Below are 20598 nucleotides of genomic sequence, written 5' to 3'. Positions count from 1 at the left end.
CGCGTCCCCTGCATTGGAAGGCGGATTCTTTTCCACTGGACCACCAGGGAAGTCCCTCTGTTAGGCTTCTGAGTGCCTGCTGAGATTTTGAGGATTGGGTACAGGGGGATGTGAAGGGGCGTATACTGCTAAGGCTGTCTGGAATGGGTGTGCAGATTTATTTAAACTAGCAGTGATGTTTGTCCTGACAGCAGGGCAGAGGCTTTATTTCCTCCACTTCCTGCTTGCCCTCCCTAGTGTGAAGTGCATGTGAGATGGAATTTTTGTTAGGAATATCAACCATTTTGTTGAAAATAGGTTGAAATACAAAGTTTTGATCAGAAGAACTCATGTTTGTTTATAGATTGGGTTGGCTTATTTTCCTTTCTGGCGGATATTTATGCTTGCATGAACGTTTCATTGAGTCAAACAAATTAGAGATGTAGAAAGGGAAAGTTGATCATTTCTCTCTCCCAACCACTTTCTCATAGGGGTAACAGCTGAGTATCTTTTCACACTCATATAACATATATAAACATATATAGGTTCCCCACCCTTTAAATAATCTTACTCTTTGTATTATTCTGAAAAATACTTTCCCCCAGTTAATATGAACACCCTCTGACGAGTCATTATAAGTAATATATTAGCAGCACCGTGTGACACATACAGATGTTCTGTACTTTATTCAAGCACTTACCTATTGCTGGACATTCTGGGTGCTTCCTCTGTGTGTGTGTTTGCCATTATTGTTGACCCTTGAACAACTAAGGGGGTTACGGGCGCCAACCCCGTGTGCACTTGAAAATCCGAGTATAACTTACAGTCATCCCTTGGTATATGTGCTCTGTATCTGCTGTTCCATATCCTCGGATTCAACAAACCACAAATCATGTAGTACTGTAGTATTTCCTATTGAAAAAAATCCACGTGTAAGTGGACCTGTGCAGTTGAGAGCCATGTTGTTGAAGGATCAACTGTACAAGCAATGCTGTCATAAAATCTTCTACATATACCCTTACAGACTGGTGGATTTATTTCTGTATTCACCTTTCCAAGGGATGTGCTTGTGCAGCCTGTGTTGGTTCTAAAGGTGATCCTTTGTTTGTAGGTCAATGTGCGGAATGGAATGAGCTTGCATGACTGCCTTATGAAAGCTCTCAAGGTGAGGGGCCTGCAACCAGAGTGCTGTGCAGTTTTCAGACTTCTCCACGAACACAAGGGGTAAGAACTCAAAAGTCAGCCAGCTCTTCCTTCATACTAGTAAGGATTTCCTAGCTTCAAATAATAAGTGTTTCCATAAAAAAAAAATTGTACTCACTTCCTATAGAATAGTGAATATTTGAATACCCTTGTTTATAAAGAGACAATTCAGAAAAATAAGATACCAAGAACTTGAAAATTTTGCTTGAACATTGCATTGGAATATAAAATACATGTTAGTTGTTGGGTAGTGTTTCCATAGAAGGAAACAGTAATGTCAGATGGTATGTTTCTCGAGAGCAAGATTTTTGTGTTTGCTATAATGCAGTTAACAGAGCGGGTACTCAGAAAGTGTTTCATTATTATTTATAGTTAAAGAATACTGTCTTTAAGAGATTAACTTTTATAATTCACTCATTTTTATTCAGTTAATATTTACTGAATCCCAGCAGTTTGACAGATACAGGGCTAAAAGATGCAGGAGAATTTCTGCTTCAAGGAGGATCAGTGTAGTTCATCCTATTCCTAATGGTGGTAGCAAGATAGAGGCATCGCCTCAAAGTCTAGGAGTAATACCCCGTAGCATCAGAGCCATCTGTGACTGTTACCTGTTACTGTTTCCCCCCAAATCTGGGATAACAACCTTAATTTTACCTTCTTCTTGGAAAGTGCTAGTTCTGTTATTGATCTTTAGCTTACATCTTTTATATTTCAAGGGGCTCCCTAGTTTGAGAGACTAGCCTAGGTAATGAGTACTCAAAATGTTGCCAGAATTTGGCTCCCTGTTCACTGATGCCGAATAAAAATACGGAGACATGGAAGGTAAGAAATAGAGAAGCTTTTTATTTTCTTTGCCAGGCAAAGGGAAGACACAGCAGGCTAGCGCCTCAAGAACTGTGTCCCCCTGTCCTGGGGAATTACAGGGGGTGTTACAGGTGGAACTAGCAGTCCAGGGTAAGTGATAAGGATGAGAGTGGTGAAGGTCTTGTATTCTTCTTGCAGTATTTTAAAAGTCACCGTTGGCATCAGGCAGTCTGGTAATTGGGTCCATTTATCTCTGGGTTATCAGCCGGGTGACCTACTTTATGAATGTAAACATCTACAAGGGGTGATTTGCTACAAGAGAATGCAGCCAGAATAAATGCCAGGTGCAGGGAACAATTCATATGGAATCAGAGAGTAATTAGCTTTGTTTAGCTTTGTGAAGGACAAGTCTAGCTACAAGTGTTTGTTAGTAGTAACAGCTAAAGGATAACCAAGATTGCTTAACTCTTTCAGTCCTGTTTATGCTGTTTCCCCAGCCTGTTCATTGTTTATTTTCCTTATCAGAAAAGTTTCATTTCTATTTTTGCTGCAACAAAAAGGGTGAGCATAAATTCATCTGTTTATGTTATTCCTCTCAGCTTAGGGGCTTTTTGCTGAAGTGCAAAATCTTTGAAGCAGATGCCAGTTTTATGTGGGTACAGTCCCAGGTTGGTCCCCAAGCCAGTGCCTGGCGCTCCCTAAAGACTAGAGAGACTCTGAGACAGTGAGGGGCTTGAGCCACTCTTGTCCACGCTGTATTTGTTTGAAGCTACCCTAGGTTCTCTTTTGGATGGATGGCACCTCAAGACTGATTAGGAAACAGGACTGACCCTCTCCCTCTTCATTAGGGCAAAACAGGACTTTGGAGTAATGTTGGGTTTCCCAGACCTTGTATAGGGAAATATATTAAGGGATGGATTATTTACTGCCATGTAATGAGAAAGATGGCTCTAATAGGCGTCTCGAAGGTGAAGGGAGAGGTTAGAATGGTGCTGTGTGTGTGGTGTTCTCTCCCTACCTGAGAATATTCTTCCTTCAGGAAATGGGCCAGATAAACTAGGTAAGACATGAGGAAGGAACTGGGAATTAATTTTTACTTAAATGTACCTATTTTTCTGTCTTGTTTAGGCACAGTAAGAGTGGTTTCAGAGTAAATTTTAAGACAGTTGAGTCTTTCATCAATTTATATGTATAGACTCTGCAGACAGTTCTACAGATTTGAGCCCAATCTTCATAGAAAAGTGCATTTTATTTGTGATTCCTTTCTATTTATGTATTTTCTAGATTGAAGTAGGCTAGTGATTAAATTTTGCTACTGTAGCAATATTTGTAACCCATTTTGTAGGATTTTAGGATTTTTATAGGATTTTAATGTTATAAAGTCCAGTTTATTGCATATTTCCTTTATCATGAGATTGTTTTATTGTTTAAAAAAAACTTTATTCTAAGAGTACAAGCTTTGGAGTCTGACTGACCTGGATTCCAAATAGGCCCTTACACTCTGTGTGTGGCCTTGAGCAAGTTACCTTCTTAGAGCCCCATTTCTTTCATTTCTAAGATGGGGATAATAATGTCCACTTCATAGGTTTTTTGTTTTTGTTTTTTTCATATTTATTTGGGTGTACTGGGTCTTAGTTGTGGCAGGCGGGCTCCTTAGTTGCGGCATGCGAACTCTTAGTTGCAGCATGCATGTGGGATCTAGTTCCCTGAGCAGGGATCAAACCCGGGCCCCCTGCATTGGGAGCACGGAGTCTTATCCATTGCGCCACCAGGGAAGTCCTTATAGGTTTGTTGTATGAATTAAATGTCAGTGTTGTATGGGATTTAAGTTAAGTTTTATGTTTATGTAGCATGAGCTAAATGGTAGCTGTTGTTATTACTGGTATTCAACTCTTTCACCTAATTTAAGTATTTCCCTTTCATATTATGTTTTTTAAAATCCTCTTTAGTAAAAAAGCACGTTTAGATTGGAATACTGATGCTGCCTCGTTGATTGGAGAGGAACTTCAAGTAGATTTCCTGGATCATGTTCCACTCACAACACACAACTTTGTAAGTTGCAGATCTCTTCTCTCTTTGTGGTATGCTGGGTGCTTTGGCTGGCACAATAGGAATTTCTCAGAGATAATAAGTATATATGTTGTTGGATTGTTTAAAGCTGTGCCATTGTTTACAGTAAAGCAATTTAGGTGTCATTAGATCACAGATGTACTTTAATTTCTGTGTATGAATTTTACAGATGTTGGAAGTGTGATTCTCCATTCTCATAAAACCTCTTGGGGGTCAAGAAGGAAATTATTTTGTTGTTTATTCAGTATAATTTACACCTGTGTTCTTGTTCCAGGCTCGGAAGACCTTCCTGAAACTTGCCTTCTGTGACATCTGTCAGAAGTTCCTGCTAAATGGGTTTAGATGTCAGACTTGTGGCTACAAGTTTCACGAGCATTGTAGCACCAAAGTACCTACTATGTGTGTGGACTGGAGTAATATCAGACAACTCTTGTGAGGCATTGTTCTTTTTTCAAAGAATATAAGGGGGCAGGGAGATATAAACCCCTTTTGAGGATGCATACTGTATATTTGACTGACAAGTCTGGGTTTTAGACTTATTAAATGAATTATCATGATCTGGAAACGATCTACTTTAGAAACATGACAGTTCTGAAACTAGCAAGTTTTAAGGTGGTATATAACACTCTAAAACGAGTTGGTAGGAGTATTACCTGTCAAATAGAGATTGATATACTGTGCTTCAGTAAGGCAAAGAGCAGAGGGATATGAACCCCCACCCCCCCCCCAGATTTTTTTTTACTAGGTTGCTAGTAGACAGTACTCTGTCTACTCTTAAACAACACTGAACAGACCTCTGACATCGAGAAGGAGCAGAAAGTGTGGTTGGTGCTGTTTTCTTCACCTCAAACTAGGGAAAACATTAGTCTTAAAATGATATTACAGTAAACCTTAAAAAACACATGTATCCCTCAGGAGACAAACCAGTTACTAAAATATATTCCATATAGACAAACTGGTTTTTTTTAGTAAGGTTTAAATTAAAAGTTACATATTCCAAAGAACCTCTTAAAAACTATTAACAGGGATATGAAAAGTCAAAGGTGAACTTTTATCCTATTTTGAAGGTACCAGAAAAACTAAGGGAACGTTATCATTAAACTACCACGGGAACATCTTTTTTGCTTACGTGGTAGTCACGTGTTGCTTTTGCAAAGAGAGCTTGGGTAGCATAAACAGCACAAACTTTGGAGTCCAGCAGACATTGGTCAAAATCTCAATGTTGTCATTAACTATCTGTAATCCCCTCTGAGCCTCAGCTCACTCATCTGAAAAACGGGGGTATTACCATGGTTGCAGTGTTTTTTGTTTTTTTTTTTTTTTGTGGTACGCGGGCCTCTCACTGTTGTAGACTCCCGTTGTGGAGCACAGGCTCCGGACGCGCAGGCTCAGCGGCCATGGCTCACTGGCCCAGCCGCTCCGCGGCATGTGGGATCCTCCTGGACCGGGGCACGAACCCACGTCCCCTGCATCGGCAGGCGGACTCTCAACCACTGCGCCACCAGGGAAGCCCTGCAGTGTTCTTTTGAGGCTTAACTGAGATAACATGTGAACTTACCGGGCACCAAGTGCTCATCTCATGGAGGGAAGATGCCCAGTTAATGTTAATATCACTTTTCCTCTTATTTATGACTTTTGGTGCTGAAGGTGATCTATCCTTCATACTTCTGTCTTTTCATTTGTGCGTTTCTAAGACAGAATGTTTCTGAAAAGCTCTATGTGATACAGGTTGTGAATTGCCCTACTCTAGCTTAAAAGAACACATTATTTTGATATGGCTGGACATTTGGCCAGTATTCCCTAGAAATGCACACTAGAGACTCTGTGCTCATTGGCCGGTCAAGATTGTTCACATTCTGTAGTCATTCAAACCCAGTCACTTGGGTACCCCCTTACCCTGGGTAGCCTGAAATGGTCCAGTAAAATGTGACTAGGAAAAGTTGAGTTTGAGTAGCTGTGAGTTTGCAAGGCCAGGCAGACTGACTGTAAAATTACTACTGCAAGTCTATAAACCAGTCTTCCTCTGATTTCATTTAGGCTGTTCCCAAATTCCACTGTTGGTGATAGTGGGATCCCAGCACTGCCTTCTTTGACAATGCGTCGGATGCGAGAGTCTGTCTCCCGGATGCCTGTTAGGTATTTTTTTTTACCTACTGCTTTTCTTTTGGAAAGTTTTATTGGGGCAGGTGGGATTGAAAGCATGAATACAAGAGTTCCCTTGCTTTCCCTCCTTTCTCTGTGTAAACCCATTGCTGCTTCTGTGGAACTCAGCATTGGCGTTAGAGCAAAACAGAACTTTTTCTCTGTGGTCCTCTAGTTCTTAAACTCTGGAAAGTGACTCTGACTGCAGTTTATTCTATTATCCTAGCATGTCCCTTGTATCTCATTACATTTTAAAGAGTTTGAGATTTTGCCTTCCTCAGTATGCAATGAGCCTCAGGGAAAGCATCCCAAAACGATATACAATGGTTCGGTAAGAATAAAACCCTCAACTTTGAAATGCTTCTTATGGCCTTGCATTGCTAAAACCATGGTATTGGATTGGCCAAAAAGTTCGTTCGGGGTTTTCCATAACATCTTACGGCAAAACCTGAACGAACTTTTTGGCCAACCCAATATTGAATAAACTGCCATCTTGAAAAGAATCTAATTAGATCTTTAATATAAATACCTGTTTTAATGTGCCTGTGAGTTTGCACATAATTTGTCTTTACTCTGTTTTCCAGCTTTAAAATCAGAGTTTTGTTGAGTCCACATGCCTTACTGTTACACATGAATTTGGAACCTAAAATAAATCTACATCTTTGTCCAAAATATCTGACTTTAATTTATATATAATCATATAATATTTACTGGCCTTTGTAAGACTCATGGAAATTGTTAAAGGCAGTATATCTCAGAACAAGGAATTTGTACCGAAGTGATATCTGGATATATTTGTATATGACTTTTATTCTTCTTGATAATTTGAAAAGCAAACCTGACTGAAAAACTGTACTTGCTTCTGAAGATTTAGGTAGAAGAAACCAGGCCTCTGAAGGCATTAATGTTGAATTGCCTGGAAAGGCAATTGTGATAGAGCAGTTTCTCTTAGAAAAAAAGTCTTTTATCTCTTGAATCTATGCATGGTGCTACTTGAATCTAAACAAAACTCCCGAGTAATCTTTGGAGCAAATAATGAAAATGTTATACTTAATGCGTGTTCCCAGTTTGGTTGGTGGGAGAGTGGCGTTGGGTAAAAGAGTCCAGTGATAAATTTCACGGTTAGGTATTGAAACCTAAAAACTGAATTCACATTAATTGATTTTGTGAGCTGTTTACGGGGGGAGAGAATGCACAGTGGATAAAATGCTGGCCTGTTTGCAGACATGCTTGGCAGATCTAACCGTCTATTAAAAAATCTTCCTTAAAGTTTTTCTAATTTAGTCTCTAAATTAACCTGGGCGAGTTCCATCTAGCTTTAGTAGGGGGTAGTATTGGTTGACAAATACTAATCTGTTCTTTCCCAGAGATGGTCTAAAAATTCGGAGTATCCTGTAGAGGTGATTTATTAAATAGAAGAAAACTTATAACGTATTATTTCTTTTCACATGAATTCTGAGCACATATATTATTTACTTTTTAAAAATTTGCATGCAAAGGCATCTAAACAGAAGAAACAGAAAATAGGTAGTTGAAAGACTTTACCAATACAGAGGCCTGAGTGTCAACCATGGAATTTTCTTTCTCCTTTTCACCTAGTTCCCAGCACAGATACTCCACACCCCACGCTTTCACATTCAACACCTCCAGCCCCTCCTCTGAAGGTTCCCTCTCCCAGAGGCAGAGGTCGACGTCCACACCTAATGTCCACATGGTCAGCACCACCTTGCCCGTGGACAGCAGGATGATTGAGGTAATAGGGTCCTTTGCGGGTGGTGAAGAGTGTCAGTTAGTTATTTGGGTGGGGTTGAGGGTTGTGTCAAGAGAGTTTTGGGTTTCAAACCTGATAAGGAATGTTGCAGCACTTTGTCAGGTCTCTGGACTTTTTGAATTTCTTATTCACTGCATCTTGAGACTAGCTTAATTAATCTGGTTGGTATATCATTCAAATGGAGAACTGAAACTTCCTGAAGAAATGTTAACATTTGAACTGTTTCCATGTTAGATTTGAATAGGATTTCAGTGAGCTAGTGAATAAGATACATAAAGAGTAGTTTCTTTTTCATGTGGCAAAGAAAATAATAGTGATAGAGGACTACAAACTCTCTGAAAGACTTTTAAGTGATTTTATTTAGAAATAAGAGGGTGGAGTCACAGGATTTTAATAAGCAGGTATTTAGGAAGATAAAAATGCGCAAAGCTAGTGTTTTCAAACTGGTTTTTCTTTCCTTGGCTTTATTGTATGTTCTGTTTGGTTTGCTTTCTAGTTCATCTTTATTAACAACTGAATACACTTAAAATACTTCCTTTGTTCTTTATTCTTATTTCTCATTGCTTTGGACTAGAATAACAGCCTGAATGCTTCTCCCAGGGCGTGGTCCAGACGATTTTGTTTGAGGGGAAGAGTAGGTATTCTTCTTCATGCCTTTGCTTTCTTGTAAAGTAGCAGGATTGCTAAGACTGTCAGACAAGTAGCCTGTCAAAAATGAAACAATCACTAAATTTTATGTTTCTTGTCAGACTTGGTCTCATGTTTTCTTTTTTGGCAATAGCATATTTGGGAATAAAAAAATAACTTTATGTGGTATTGTTGATAGGTGAAATCAGTTTCTCAAGTGAGATTTTGAGGCCAAGGGTATTAAAAATTTTTTTTAAACATCATTTTCAACTAAAGACTAATGCTAGATTTGTTTAGCTGTTACTCAACAGCATCACTATTCTATTTATATTTTGTTTAGAAACAAAATATGTCAGTTTGGTTGGTATGCCCTGAAAATCCTTTGATAAGCTTTTATCAAAGACAGCTGTGCTCTATCTACATCATGAATTGTTCCTTGAAAAACCTCAGGGCCACCCACTACCTCAGGCACAGCTTACCTCAGTCAGACCTCAGATCATTTTCGACATACTTGTCCTACCGATCAGATGTGGGAGAGGCTCAACAAAAGAGTTGGCTTTCGAATGTGGGGCCTAAACTTGTCATTTGGGGGCACTTTGGTTATCACAAGATTATTGTGAGGGGGTCGTGTATGCAAGCTATGAGTTTTATTGTCTCTATTGTATTGTCACTAGCCCTGATAATAATACAGTAATATACCAGTTACTTTTCTTCTGATATGTGATTTAGTCCTGTATAAACACTCTGCTACTTAGAGGGAACATGAAAAGTGAAAATTCTTGAAGTTTTATTATAGAATAACTAGCACATCTGTGGTGCTTAATCCTCTCTGTACTTTAGAAGCGGACCAAATTTTGATTCCTGTTTTTTAAAAATCACATATGATTCAGCATTTTAAAAGTACACTTTCTTGCTTTGTTTAAACCATCTTAGTTCTCTTTAATATTTAGATTTCGAGATGATGATAAATCAGTCCAACTGTAGAAATTAGCACAGAATTAAGTATGAGGTATGTAAGTGGATACAGGGAAGAAAATTACGACATTAAGAAAAAATCCTAGTGCATGGGAATGTACTTCTGGTCAGTAAAAATACATTGTGCCACGCTTTGACTAAAAACAAAGAATAGATTAGTTGAATATTAAAGCTACAGCTGCTAAATATTCTACTGAAATTCAAGTTATTTTGGACAGAGTTTTGTCTACCTGGCAGTCATCCTGTCATACTTAAAAGCATGCAGATTCCTAGGTTTCCCGCCTTCCCTCCCAGACATACTTAAATCAGTCCTAGTGGGGTGGAGGGGCTTGGGAATCTGTATTCTTAAACACCTCTCCTGGTGATTCTGAAGACTGGCCAGGTTTGAGAACCCCAGAACCAGGCTTTATTGGTAAATTCTGAAGATGTTTGGGTGGGGCTGCGAAAGTGGGGGAGGCGCAGCTTGGCCTGTGATTCTTCTTATCTCTTGTAAAGATGTTACAGAGTGTGAGCATTCTGGTAACAGTTGTGTGAAAAAAAGGATCCTGTCTTTACTGTGGTTACACAAAGAAAACAGAGTAAGACTTCCAAGAGAAATAATCCTCTTTGAGGATATGGGGACCAAGTGTTTTTCTATTATTGTTATTTATATACTCCAAGTGAGGATTTATAAAAATGAGGATTTAGGTCTCATGGAGAGCCCTGTGATTTAAACTGTTCCAACTAAACAGTTTAATAAATTCTCAAGGTAGCCTTTGACCTCTCACCTGAGTAGAATGTAACTAGTTTCAGAGCTTACCCATAAGATCTGAGGAGCATTTTGTGATGAATGAGCTCATGGCTGAGATCCGTGGGTGGTGATTTTTAGTTTTGTTTCTGCCGCCTACTGGTTGTGTGACACTCGCCATGTTCCTTTATCTGTTCATATGTGTTTTCTTATATGTAAAATGTAGGTTTTAGATTAGGGGATTTACGGTCCTTCCAGCTTTCTATGGTTTTAGGCTTGGATAAAATATGTAGTCATGGTGCTTACCCATAGCAAATCCAACTCCTAGAGGAGTAACAGTGAACTTGCCACTGAACCCCTCATTAAAAATATTTTATTATTATTTTTTTGAGCTTCAGTGGAGCAAGATCCCCAGCCACTGGATCTCACCTTGATAGTAACTTTGCCAGCCTTCCTTTAAAGAGTATCAGTCTGCAGTGTGCATTGCTTTCTAGAGAGAAAAAAGAATGCTGCTTTATTGTATATGAGAAATTAGCATCAGTCCTCCTAATATTTGATGATAACGATCTTGGAGCTATTGGCCACAGACATTTGATGAATTTAATCAAAGAAAAGTTAGAGTATGTAATTAGACCTTTGGTGTTTTAGAGATTTTATAATCAACTTTGCTCCTGTAAATCCTTCTCCCTTTCCCTCCCCCAGAGAACATCTTTTCTAGTGCAGAAATTGACCAGCTTTCCTTTTCTGTTTCAGGATGCAATTCGAAGTCACGGTGAATCAGGTACTTGTCTAAGTCATTTAGCAAATAGTCATGGGCTTTTTCTCTTTATGCTGTGCATCTTCTGTTGACTTACCCATGTGTGAATTCTGTTTGTCTTGTCTATTAAGCCTCACCTTCAGCCTTGTCCAGCAGTCCCAACAATCTGAGCCCAACAGGCTGGTCACAGCCCAAAACCCCTGTGCCGGCACAGAGAGAGCGGGCACCGGGATCCAGCACCCAGGAGAAAAACAAAATTGTGAGTATGGTTAACAGTACCTCTTGCATGTTAGGGTTCAATAAGAAAAGCTTAGTCAGAAATGAGAATGCCTTTAATTTTAGGGTTGGGGGACTCTAATTAAATGAATACATTATAAATATCAATGCCATTTTTGGCATGCTTACATTGGAAAACTTGCTGGTTTGTTGCAAGGCAGGGCACAACTAAAACGGTATTTTCTCAAAAGACAAAAACTGGAATTATAGTTAATATGTCTATCTTTAAAAGATATGGGAATGGATGGAGTTGGGTTGATCTTTTCTTTGACACCCTCGTTAAACAGACTTTTAACAGTCCATGAAGTATAACAGTGATCTCTGCTTGTTTTAGAGGCCTCGTGGACAGAGAGATTCAAGCTATTACTGGGAAATAGAAGCCAGTGAAGTGATGCTCTCCACTCGGATTGGGTCAGGCTCCTTTGGGACTGTTTATAAGGGCAAGTGGCATGGTAAGTTTGGGGCCCTTCCTTTACTACCAGGGTGAAGTCACGTTTCAGTCCAGAGAGTGCCAGGCAGGCTCACAGCAGCACCTCTCCAAGGGTACTTGATTGCATCTGAAGATTGAACTTAATGGTATCTCAGTGACGTTTCATACTGTTCTAAGACTCAACAATGCTATAATTGGTGTGAAAACGTTTTCAGGATAATGAGAAATTGGTGAAAAAGAGTTGAGCACCATAGTGAAATGTCACAGCCTCTTATAAACTGATTAAATACAGTGTGCGCCTGGGAGGAACATGCTTTGAAACTCCTTAAATGTGTTTAAGAGTCTGTTGCTATTAGGAGGGGCATGGATTCTGGAAACTTAAAACTGGAAAGGACCTTAAAGATTTTACATGCCAGAAAACCAAGGTCCCCAAGAGGGGGAACTCACATACCCATGGTCAAACAGTTGTGCACAGGAAAGCCAGGAGCCTCCTAAAACCGATTTTCTTTGCTCTGCCCTGGGATTGGTTGTGGGAATCTCTATCAAACAGGAATGCACAGACTTAATTCTTGAATCTGTGGGGAGTTGACATTCTTATTTTAATGGAAACACTTTGTCACTTGGAAGAAACTTTCTATTTTAAGGTCTGTAGCCAAAGCTTCTGTATTTTGTCAACATACTTAACATTTCTGTCAGGTTTTTAATGCCTCTGGCTTTAGGATGTCAGCCAGAAAATAGACTGTTTTCTGGAAAATGCTACATGTTCCCCAAAAGACATCTTTTCTAAATTCAGATTTTAATAAAGCAAACAACAACAACAAAACCACACACAAAACCTAGGGTGCCTAGATGCCTGTGTTTCTACTTTGGATGCCACCGTATTTATCTTTATACATAAATGGACAAAGTTATGAGCGTAAAATACATTAGAGCATTAAAATTCAAGTTGTTAAAAACAGAAACACTGTGGATTTTCCACTTATAACTAATCATCTGACAAATTTCTCGTTCTTTGCAGGAACTGGCAAAGTACTGAACGTTTGTAGATACATGTAGGGTGATTCCTTTTCTTTCAAAAATTGCGTCTAATATACTACTGGCCTGCCTCCTGGGTCACTGAGAAATTATGCTGTTGCAGAATATTTTCTACACAGATGTCATAAATGTCTTGGTGATCCCTTAGAAAAGAAAAACACAATTTTGTGAGATTGAGTGCTTGTATCTGAGACAAGAAGGCTATAAGTAATTGCAGGAAGTGGAGCAGAAAACACTGCTTTTAATGCTTCCATTAGGAGCATTTTATCATTTTTATCTGTTTTTAAGCCTCAGCTAAAAGCCAATACATGCAGTTTAAGTTGCACCCAAATTTAAGCTTCCTCTGATTGAGCACTTTTATTTGGGGGTTCATAGTTTTTCAGAGCATTAGATTTGCCACAGTACTGCCTTGAGCTTCCGTTTTGTCTCAGTCTCGAACTTTTAGATGATGGTAAGGAGATGTATCTGTTATAGTGTTCCTTCCATAAAGACGACTGTCAGGATGTAGCTAACATCTAATGCTTTAGGATTCTACTTTTTCTAACTTAAGAGTGTCAAAAGTCAGAGGAGCGAGGAGCAGTGGACTTTTAGCCTCTCAGAAAGCAAGCTGTGGTCTGTGAATGAAGAGGAAAATGAGAGGGTCAAGGAAAGCGTAATTTCTAGATTGAGTATTTTGTGCTATATTTGCTTCCTTTTTTTTTTCCCCGTTGCTTTTCTAATTCCTATATATAATAGAACGTTTTATTCAATTTATTAAAAATTACAGCTGTTTTGGTGATTCCCCCCCCCCCCCCCCCGCCAGTTCTGCCCGTCGGCTATGAACAGAAAAGGTCTTAAAGCAGCCAAAGTGGAGGCCTCAGATCCGTGAACTAATCAGCGCACTTACTTTATGTACAGAAGAGACCCTTTTGGGCCCAAGTGCAGAGTGTCCTTTGGGGCATGAATTTGGGGTCTGATTTGGCAGCCTCTGCTAATTACAAACAACACATTAAAAGAGATGAATGTAGCAGTTGAAGCTGTCAGACTTTTAGCAGCGAGGTCACTTACAGCATGAGAAAAAGGCAGCAGCCCCCTCAAGAGCAGATCCCCAAACCTGAGAACACTCTTGGGCCACAGTGTGAAGTCAGCAGCCTGGTATAACCATCTATGGGGATCCGCAGCCCAGCCTAAGGCTGAGGTTTGTCATTTTGACTGAGTCAGTAAGAAGTGGAGGAATGGTGTTCATTCTATTTCCATTCTAGAAAGCAGGGGTGTGTATAATAAGTTTTAGACAATCACAGATGATTAAAGCAGGGAAATTAATTGGTGTTTAAAAAGGTAAAAACAGGGCTTCCCTGGGGGGGCAGTGGTTGAGAGTCCGCCTGCCGATGCAGGGGACACAGGTTTGTGCCCCGGTCCGGGAAGATCCCACATGCCGTGGAGCGGCTGGGCCCGTGAGCCATGTCCACTGAGCCTGCGCGTCCGGAGCCTGTGCTCCGCAACGGGAGAGGCCACAGCAGTGAGAGGCCCGCGTACCGCAAAAAAAAAAAAGGGTAAAAACATTTGAAATTCACCAGTGATGATAGCTCTTCCTTCTTCAGTGGTAGATGAATAATATTAATATGTTATTAAAAACATGATACCCAATAGCCATGTATCTTAACTTGCTTGTACTACATTTGCCTCTGACTTTACTATGAAGGGAAAGTAAGAAGTTCTGGTTTGACAAATAATGAGTACTTCATGTAGTTATTAAGCAGTGTTGCTGAATGCCTGTTGCACGGAATGCTGGAGAGGTGGACTTAGTCATGATGTGCTTGGTGCCGAGGACTGCTGAGCAACTAAGTCCCCGGTATTCCCTGCTAGAGGCTGTAGCCACTTCCAACTCCAGAGCTTCAAACAGACAGCTTTTCAATTCATAACTTGCCTTGCTGACAGTTGCATCTTAGAATTCACTCATTTCTTCAGCCAGTGTTTCCTGAGCATTCTTCTAATACCGAGCATTTTTCTAGGGGCTAGGAATGAAGCCCTGAGCAAAACAGATAAAAATTCTTTCTCTTACGGAGTTGATATTCTGGTGGGCATAATAACCAAGAAAAGCAAAGGAGATAGTGTGTCCTAAGTGCTAAGGAGAAAAATGGAGGAAAGCAGGTATAGAGTGGCAGGCCTGGTTCATAGTTTTTAGTAGATTGGTTAGGGAGGAGTCTGCTGAGGAAGTGGCATTTGGGAAGCAGCAACAGCAGATGCAAAATGGGCCACTCACCTGGCCTGTCGGAGGAACTCAAGGAGGTCTGAATGGCTTTAGTAGAATGAGAGAGGGAGAGGCTAATAGCAGTGAGGTCTGGGGTGTGGGTTATAAGGTGCCATAAAGACTTTGGATATCATTTGGGTGAAATGGGGGTCTCAGATTGTGTAAGACCTTTAAGAGGTTTGCCCAGCCTTGTCCTGAAAACCAGAGTGATAAGGGAGCTCATGAGTTACCTGAAAAGTCATTCTAGCTCTGGGCATTTCCTACCAGTAGAAAACCATTTTGTATAGGAGTTGAAATTGGTTTTCCTATGGTGTTTGCCCATTGTTCCTACCAGACTGAATCGCTGGTGTGGCAGTCCTTGGAAGGTACACATACAAATGAGGGTGTGCTGTAACGCAGAGTATGGTCTCTGGGTTTCAGTAAGAAAGTGCACATAATCTGTTACCGTAACTGTTAACCGTGAGCTGCCTGGCCTCTGGATCCCTATGGTGCCGTGGGCTCTGTTTTTAGTTTGACCCTGTTCAGTCTTCCCATCAGTGACTTGCATGACTCAGGTATTGTAGATGACTTACACATCGGTGTCATGCAGATTTGGATAACAGAATTTGGATTTAGAAAGATGGGAGGATTTGAAGTGTCTATGATAGAACAAAGAAAGGATGAACTTTTAACAGGAATAAGTCTTGTTCACGAGTCCAGAAAGTAGAGGCTAGAGGTGGAGGATGTTCAGCTGACAGCAGGTCAGAGCGAGTCACTGTGAACAGGCTTTGGCTGCTGATGGATCATCTGAGGTCTGAGGTTGCATTACTGATCAGGTCCAAAATGGGTGACGCTGAGGGTGAGTTCAGCGACGACTGGAGCATGCCCAGAGAAAAGCTGTGAGAAAGGGAAGGGCTTGCAAAACTAGGCTCATGAACTAGGAAGCAGCCCCTTCTGAGGGACCATCCAGCATCTCCCCAAGTCTTTCTTCTGCATCCCTATCTCCAGCCTGTCCCTTTAAACCCCCATCTATTGCCTTGGCCATCTCCTGGCCCTTCCTCTCAGTTGACTGCCACATTGAGTCAGTTCACCTTCACAGGGTTTCTTGCCTCCATCTCCTCCTTTTTTATCCCTGCTGTCACCAATGTGCCTGCATTGCACCCACGTTCTTGTAGCAGACTCCTCCTCCCTGGCCTCCCTCCTGTCTTACAGGTGTCAAATCACATGCTATGTTAGAGTTTCCCAAACACAACTTGGCGTTTCTCTCATCCCCCTTACCTCACCTTTGTTCCTGGTGTACCAAGTCTAGAACAGCCCCTTCCTTTGGCTTATATCGCATTTCCTTCAGAAAACTTTTCTATATCCTCTCTGCCAAGATATTTACTCCCCTCCTCTGTCATCCCCCGACCCCAATCCTGTCTTGGCTCAGACTGCTCCAGAATGGGCAATTATGCAAAAGACTCCTGTCCCTCTACTCAGTCATAAGGAACTTGAGGTTGGGGCTGCATAGTTTACCAGCTCCATCTTCCTAGTTATAAGGTAGCTCTGAATATAGCATATGCAGCTCTGCCATCCAAAGTCAGCAGCACCTTCCAGGCAGCCCTGGGCCCTCAGTAAGTTCATGTGCCAGTGAACTGGATAAGAACCAATTTGGAAGCTGCTGCTAAGTGGGGATTTTAGTTTTAGATGATACAAACAGAGATCACAGGGCAACAGTTAGGGACCTATCATAAGAACCATCTCTGTACCATTTGGTGCTCCCCAAAAGTGGAATGAGTGCTCCAGCAGACTGCAGGGGGGTGCTGCCAAGGGCACATGCTCAGTTTTGGAGGAACTAAGTCACCTCCAAGTGCCACTGAACTTAACTCCTACTTTGTTTGATGATTGTATTTAGTAAAGTTATTTGTCATGAAAAGCTGAGGTCCTAATGGGGCTTCAGGTAATTTACTAGCTTTACAACTATTATAAGTATGACATAACACTTCTGAAAGTGGCTTCTAAATCGGTAGCACCTGTAAAGTAGAATTGATCCCTGGATGTTTCTGAAGTTACATGAAGAGGCTGGTTTTTACTCACAGTGATTGACAGTCAGTAGTCAGTATTTTAGTTAGAAGTACAGCTATTGGAGTCAGACTAGGGTTCTGATCCTGGCTCCAGCACTTTCTTTTGGCTATATGACTTCGGCCAAGTAACTAAACTTCAGTTTGTTGCTTGTAAGATGAGGACGACGGTATTAACGTCATAGAGCAGCTACGAGGATTAAAGGAGGTAATACCTGTGAGAGCAGACAGTGCCAGGGTATAGTAAGCAATCAGTATTAATCATTAGGATTACTTTCTAACGGCACTGAAGGCCGAGACGCTTAATTTCAATATATGTCTTTGAATTTGTACAAGGGAGCTTCTCAGGTCTCATTGAAATGTGGCTGCTGAGTTTAGCATCAACTGCTTACTAACTGGCCTGCTTCCGGGCCCCAGCCTCCTGGCCCCGAAGACTCAGTATTTGCTGGGCCATTCATATCCATCTGCTGATGTCATCTTCACAGGCCCAGGTTGTGACCTGTCACACATGACCTCACCGCTGGGGATGCCAGGCTTGACAGGAACAGTTTAAACCAAGCTGGTTCAAGGCCTGTGGGGGCAGTATTTTAAGGATAGTAGTATAATCTAACTTTTTAAGCTACTTGATAATTCAGAAATTTGCATAGTATTTGTTCCATCTGTGTAGGTGTATGATTTTTGAATAAGTGATTAATTATATCTTCTTCAGATCTAGTGTACATGAAAAATAACAAAGTAAGATCATTCAACTGCACTGACTGTAAACTAATTTGCAGGAGACGTTGCAGTAAAGATTCTAAAGGTTGTTGACCCCACACCAGAGCAGTTCCAGGCCTTCAGGAATGAAGTGGCTGTCCTTCGGTGAGTAGAAAGCTGGCCTGTCCCTTGGTGTGGCAGGGGCGGGGCGTGGATGCTGGTACAAGCACCGCAGAGGAAGTAGGCTGCATGGTATCATGACCTGTCTCTGAGGGCTGATGGCTGGGACTGGTGGTGAGTGTTCACTGTGGAGTCCTATGGTTGAAACAACTCCCTCATGAGTGAAAAGGAGTGGAAGGTTTCTTCCAGCTTATGCGCTTGTTAAGCCTTTAGAAGAGCCCCCTTTGATGAGCATACCCCCTTCCACTGCCTCAGGTCTCTGGGCTCACTACGCTGATAGAACAGCCCAGGTTCTATCTCTGGGTTTTGTTTTGACGTAGGGAGAGATGGGTTCTGTTTTCACATTTATTTACAAGAACTCTTTATAGCTAAGTTGCCTTAATTTGGACTTCAGAACCGTCAGTTTTGAAGTCTTTGAGTCACTGTTTACACTTGTAGGAATAAACTGAATAATGATGGATTCCATAGATGAGGGGTCCTTGTGACCCCTGTGGGGAGATTGGTGAATATATGCTGATGAAAGAGAACGTCCTCTGTATGATCAAGGCCAGCACTGAGGGCAGTGACGGCAGCCCCTCTGTCAGCTCACAACACCAGCTGGTTCATCAGCAGTCGGCTGTGTTTGCTTTGCCAGCCCCTGGACTGTAAGCATGGGTGGTGTCAGGAACATGCAGGGTCTGGTCGGAGACAGTGGGAAAGCAGACTAGATCTCCCTGTTCTGCAGCAGCGGAAGGTTCAGAGCCTTCCTTCTCTCCTCCCCTCCCCTCTCCAGCAAAACCCGGCACGTGAACATCCTGCTCTTCATGGGATACATGACGAAGGACAACCTGGCAATTGTGACCCAGTGGTGCGAGGGCAGCAGCCTCTATAAACACCTGCACGTCCAGGAGACCAAGTTCCAGATGTTCCAGTTGATTGACATTGCCCGGCAGACGGCTCAGGGAATGGAGTGAGTGAATGGCCTGACGCGTAGAAAATCTGGGGTCCAAGGATCCACTTGTCCCTAAATCAGAACCAAGATTAGGAAAAGCCAAGCCCGTTAAGTGACTTCTGTGATATTTTTGCATAGCTGGAAATGAACCTGTGTGGTGGGCCAAAGGAACAAGAAATTCAGGTTTATTGCCCAAGCTGAGGCTACCCCCTTAGGGCTCAGATTCAGGTTCCAGCAACTGCCCTTAAAATTCAGCCAGACAGGGGCTTCCCTGGTGACGCAGTGGTTGAGAGTCCGCCTGCCGATGCAGGGGACACGGGTTCGTGCCCCGGTCCGGGAAGATCCCACATGCCGTGGAGCGGCTGGGCCCGTGAGCCATGGTCACTGAGCCTGCGCGTCCGGAGCCTGTGCTCCACAGCGGGAGAGGCCACAACAGTGAGAGGCCCGCGTACCGCAAAAAAAAAAAAAAAAAAAAATTTCAGCCAAACACTCAACACAGTGCGGGTTGCCACCTTCTGGTGGGCATCGTGTCTGAGGCGTAGCCCATCAAGTGTGCTTATTCCACGTAAAGGTTTGATCAGGTGTCACGTTCTGTGTAACTTTTCCTTTTGGAGAATGCTTAAATTAAGGTGATCCATAGCACCTCCATTAAATACTATTATTGTTTTGGGTCTTTGTGCTTTGACACATTTCTCTGTGAAAGGGGTGTGCGTGTGCGTTTCATTCTTGGCTGAGCCAGGGCAGTGCTTCTCAAACTTCTCCTTTGAAGTACCCCTAATGTGGAGCAGGGGGAACTCCTCATACCCCCCGACGACTAGGAACTTAACTAAAGCTGTGCTTGCAAGTGGTTTATAAAATCTCATGTTGTATTTTTAAAATTCATATGGAATTTGCATTGTGTACATTTCCAGAAATGACTAGTCAGTTATTTTTTAGAGATGAAATTCACTTTTAAAATTCACCCCTTTAAAGTGTACAATTCAGTTTTTTTAGTATATTCACGGAGGTGTAAACCATCACCACTAATTTTAGAAGATTTTCAAGATACTAGATGAAGTCTTTTGTGTCTGGCTTCTTTCACTTGGCGTGTTTTTGAGAGATTCATCCATGTTGTAGTGTGTATCAGTATTCCATTCCTTTCTATGGCTGAAGAATATCCCATTGTATACAGCGTTTTATTTGTTCATCAGTTGATGGATATTTGGGTTGTTGGAATTACTTTTTGAATAAAACTGATGCTGAAAGAAGACCTTCCCTGTTTGTGCTGTGGCCTCACTTTCAGGTTATAAGTCCTGACGTGGACCAGGCTGAACCAGTGCAGGGCCAATCCCCGAAAGTGACTTCTCAACTAGGAGTCAGGCCTTCAAGTGGTTTACTTCTTAGATGTAATTTGAAGCTGCTTTCTACCAATATCTCTCAAACTGGTTTTAATAGACTTATTTTCCCTTCACAGCTACTTGCATGCAAAGAACATCATCCACAGAGACATGAAATCCAACAGTATCCTTTGGTGGTAGTTTCATCTGACTGCTCAGTTCTAAATTTAGGACACTTTTAAAGTTTACCTCAGCAAAAGTGACTCTGGAAAGTGTTCCATGAAAGTTGAGATACCCGTTTGGGTTATGCTTGAAACAGGCCAATTTTTAAATGCTCTTTATTACTAAATTTAACTTGGGAGAATGGGCCTTTTGTCTTTTATGCTTACTTCTAGTTTGTGGACTGTATA

The 20598-nt window shown here is 41.5% G+C and overlaps 1 protein-coding gene across 3 annotated transcripts in view; it reads left to right on the top strand.

Moving 5' to 3' along the window:
- Window positions 1-20598, top strand: part of RAF1 (Raf-1 proto-oncogene, serine/threonine kinase) — a 72841-nt gene that overhangs the window by 49151 nt on the left and 3092 nt on the right. For 2 of the 3 annotated variants that reach the window (XM_029241979.1, XM_029241980.1), the window contains exons 3-13: window positions 1091-1203; window positions 3936-4038; window positions 4331-4488; window positions 6094-6192; window positions 7798-7951; window positions 11052-11079; window positions 11187-11314; window positions 11666-11783; window positions 17842-17926; window positions 18714-18890; window positions 20326-20372. In XM_029241979.1, coding sequence (XP_029097812.1) covers window positions 1091-1203; window positions 3936-4038; window positions 4331-4488; window positions 6094-6192; window positions 7798-7951; window positions 11052-11079; window positions 11187-11314; window positions 11666-11783; window positions 17842-17926; window positions 18714-18890; window positions 20326-20372 — 1210 coding nt within the window. The remainder of the gene's footprint in view (window positions 1-1090; window positions 1204-3935; window positions 4039-4330; window positions 4489-6093; window positions 6193-7797; window positions 7952-11051; window positions 11080-11186; window positions 11315-11665; window positions 11784-17841; window positions 17927-18713; window positions 18891-20325; window positions 20373-20598) is intronic. The other variant, XM_029241981.1, reaches the window with a different exon arrangement.

This window comes from Monodon monoceros, unplaced genomic scaffold (genome assembly GCF_005190385.1).
Source record: "Monodon monoceros isolate NGI ecotype Baffin Bay Population unplaced genomic scaffold, NGI_Narwhal_1 Super_Scaffold_3, whole genome shotgun sequence".
NCBI lineage: Eukaryota > Metazoa > Chordata > Mammalia > Artiodactyla > Monodontidae > Monodon > Monodon monoceros.
The sequence above is the reverse complement of the archived record's forward strand: the minus strand, read 5'-3'. Positions and strand labels throughout refer to the sequence as shown.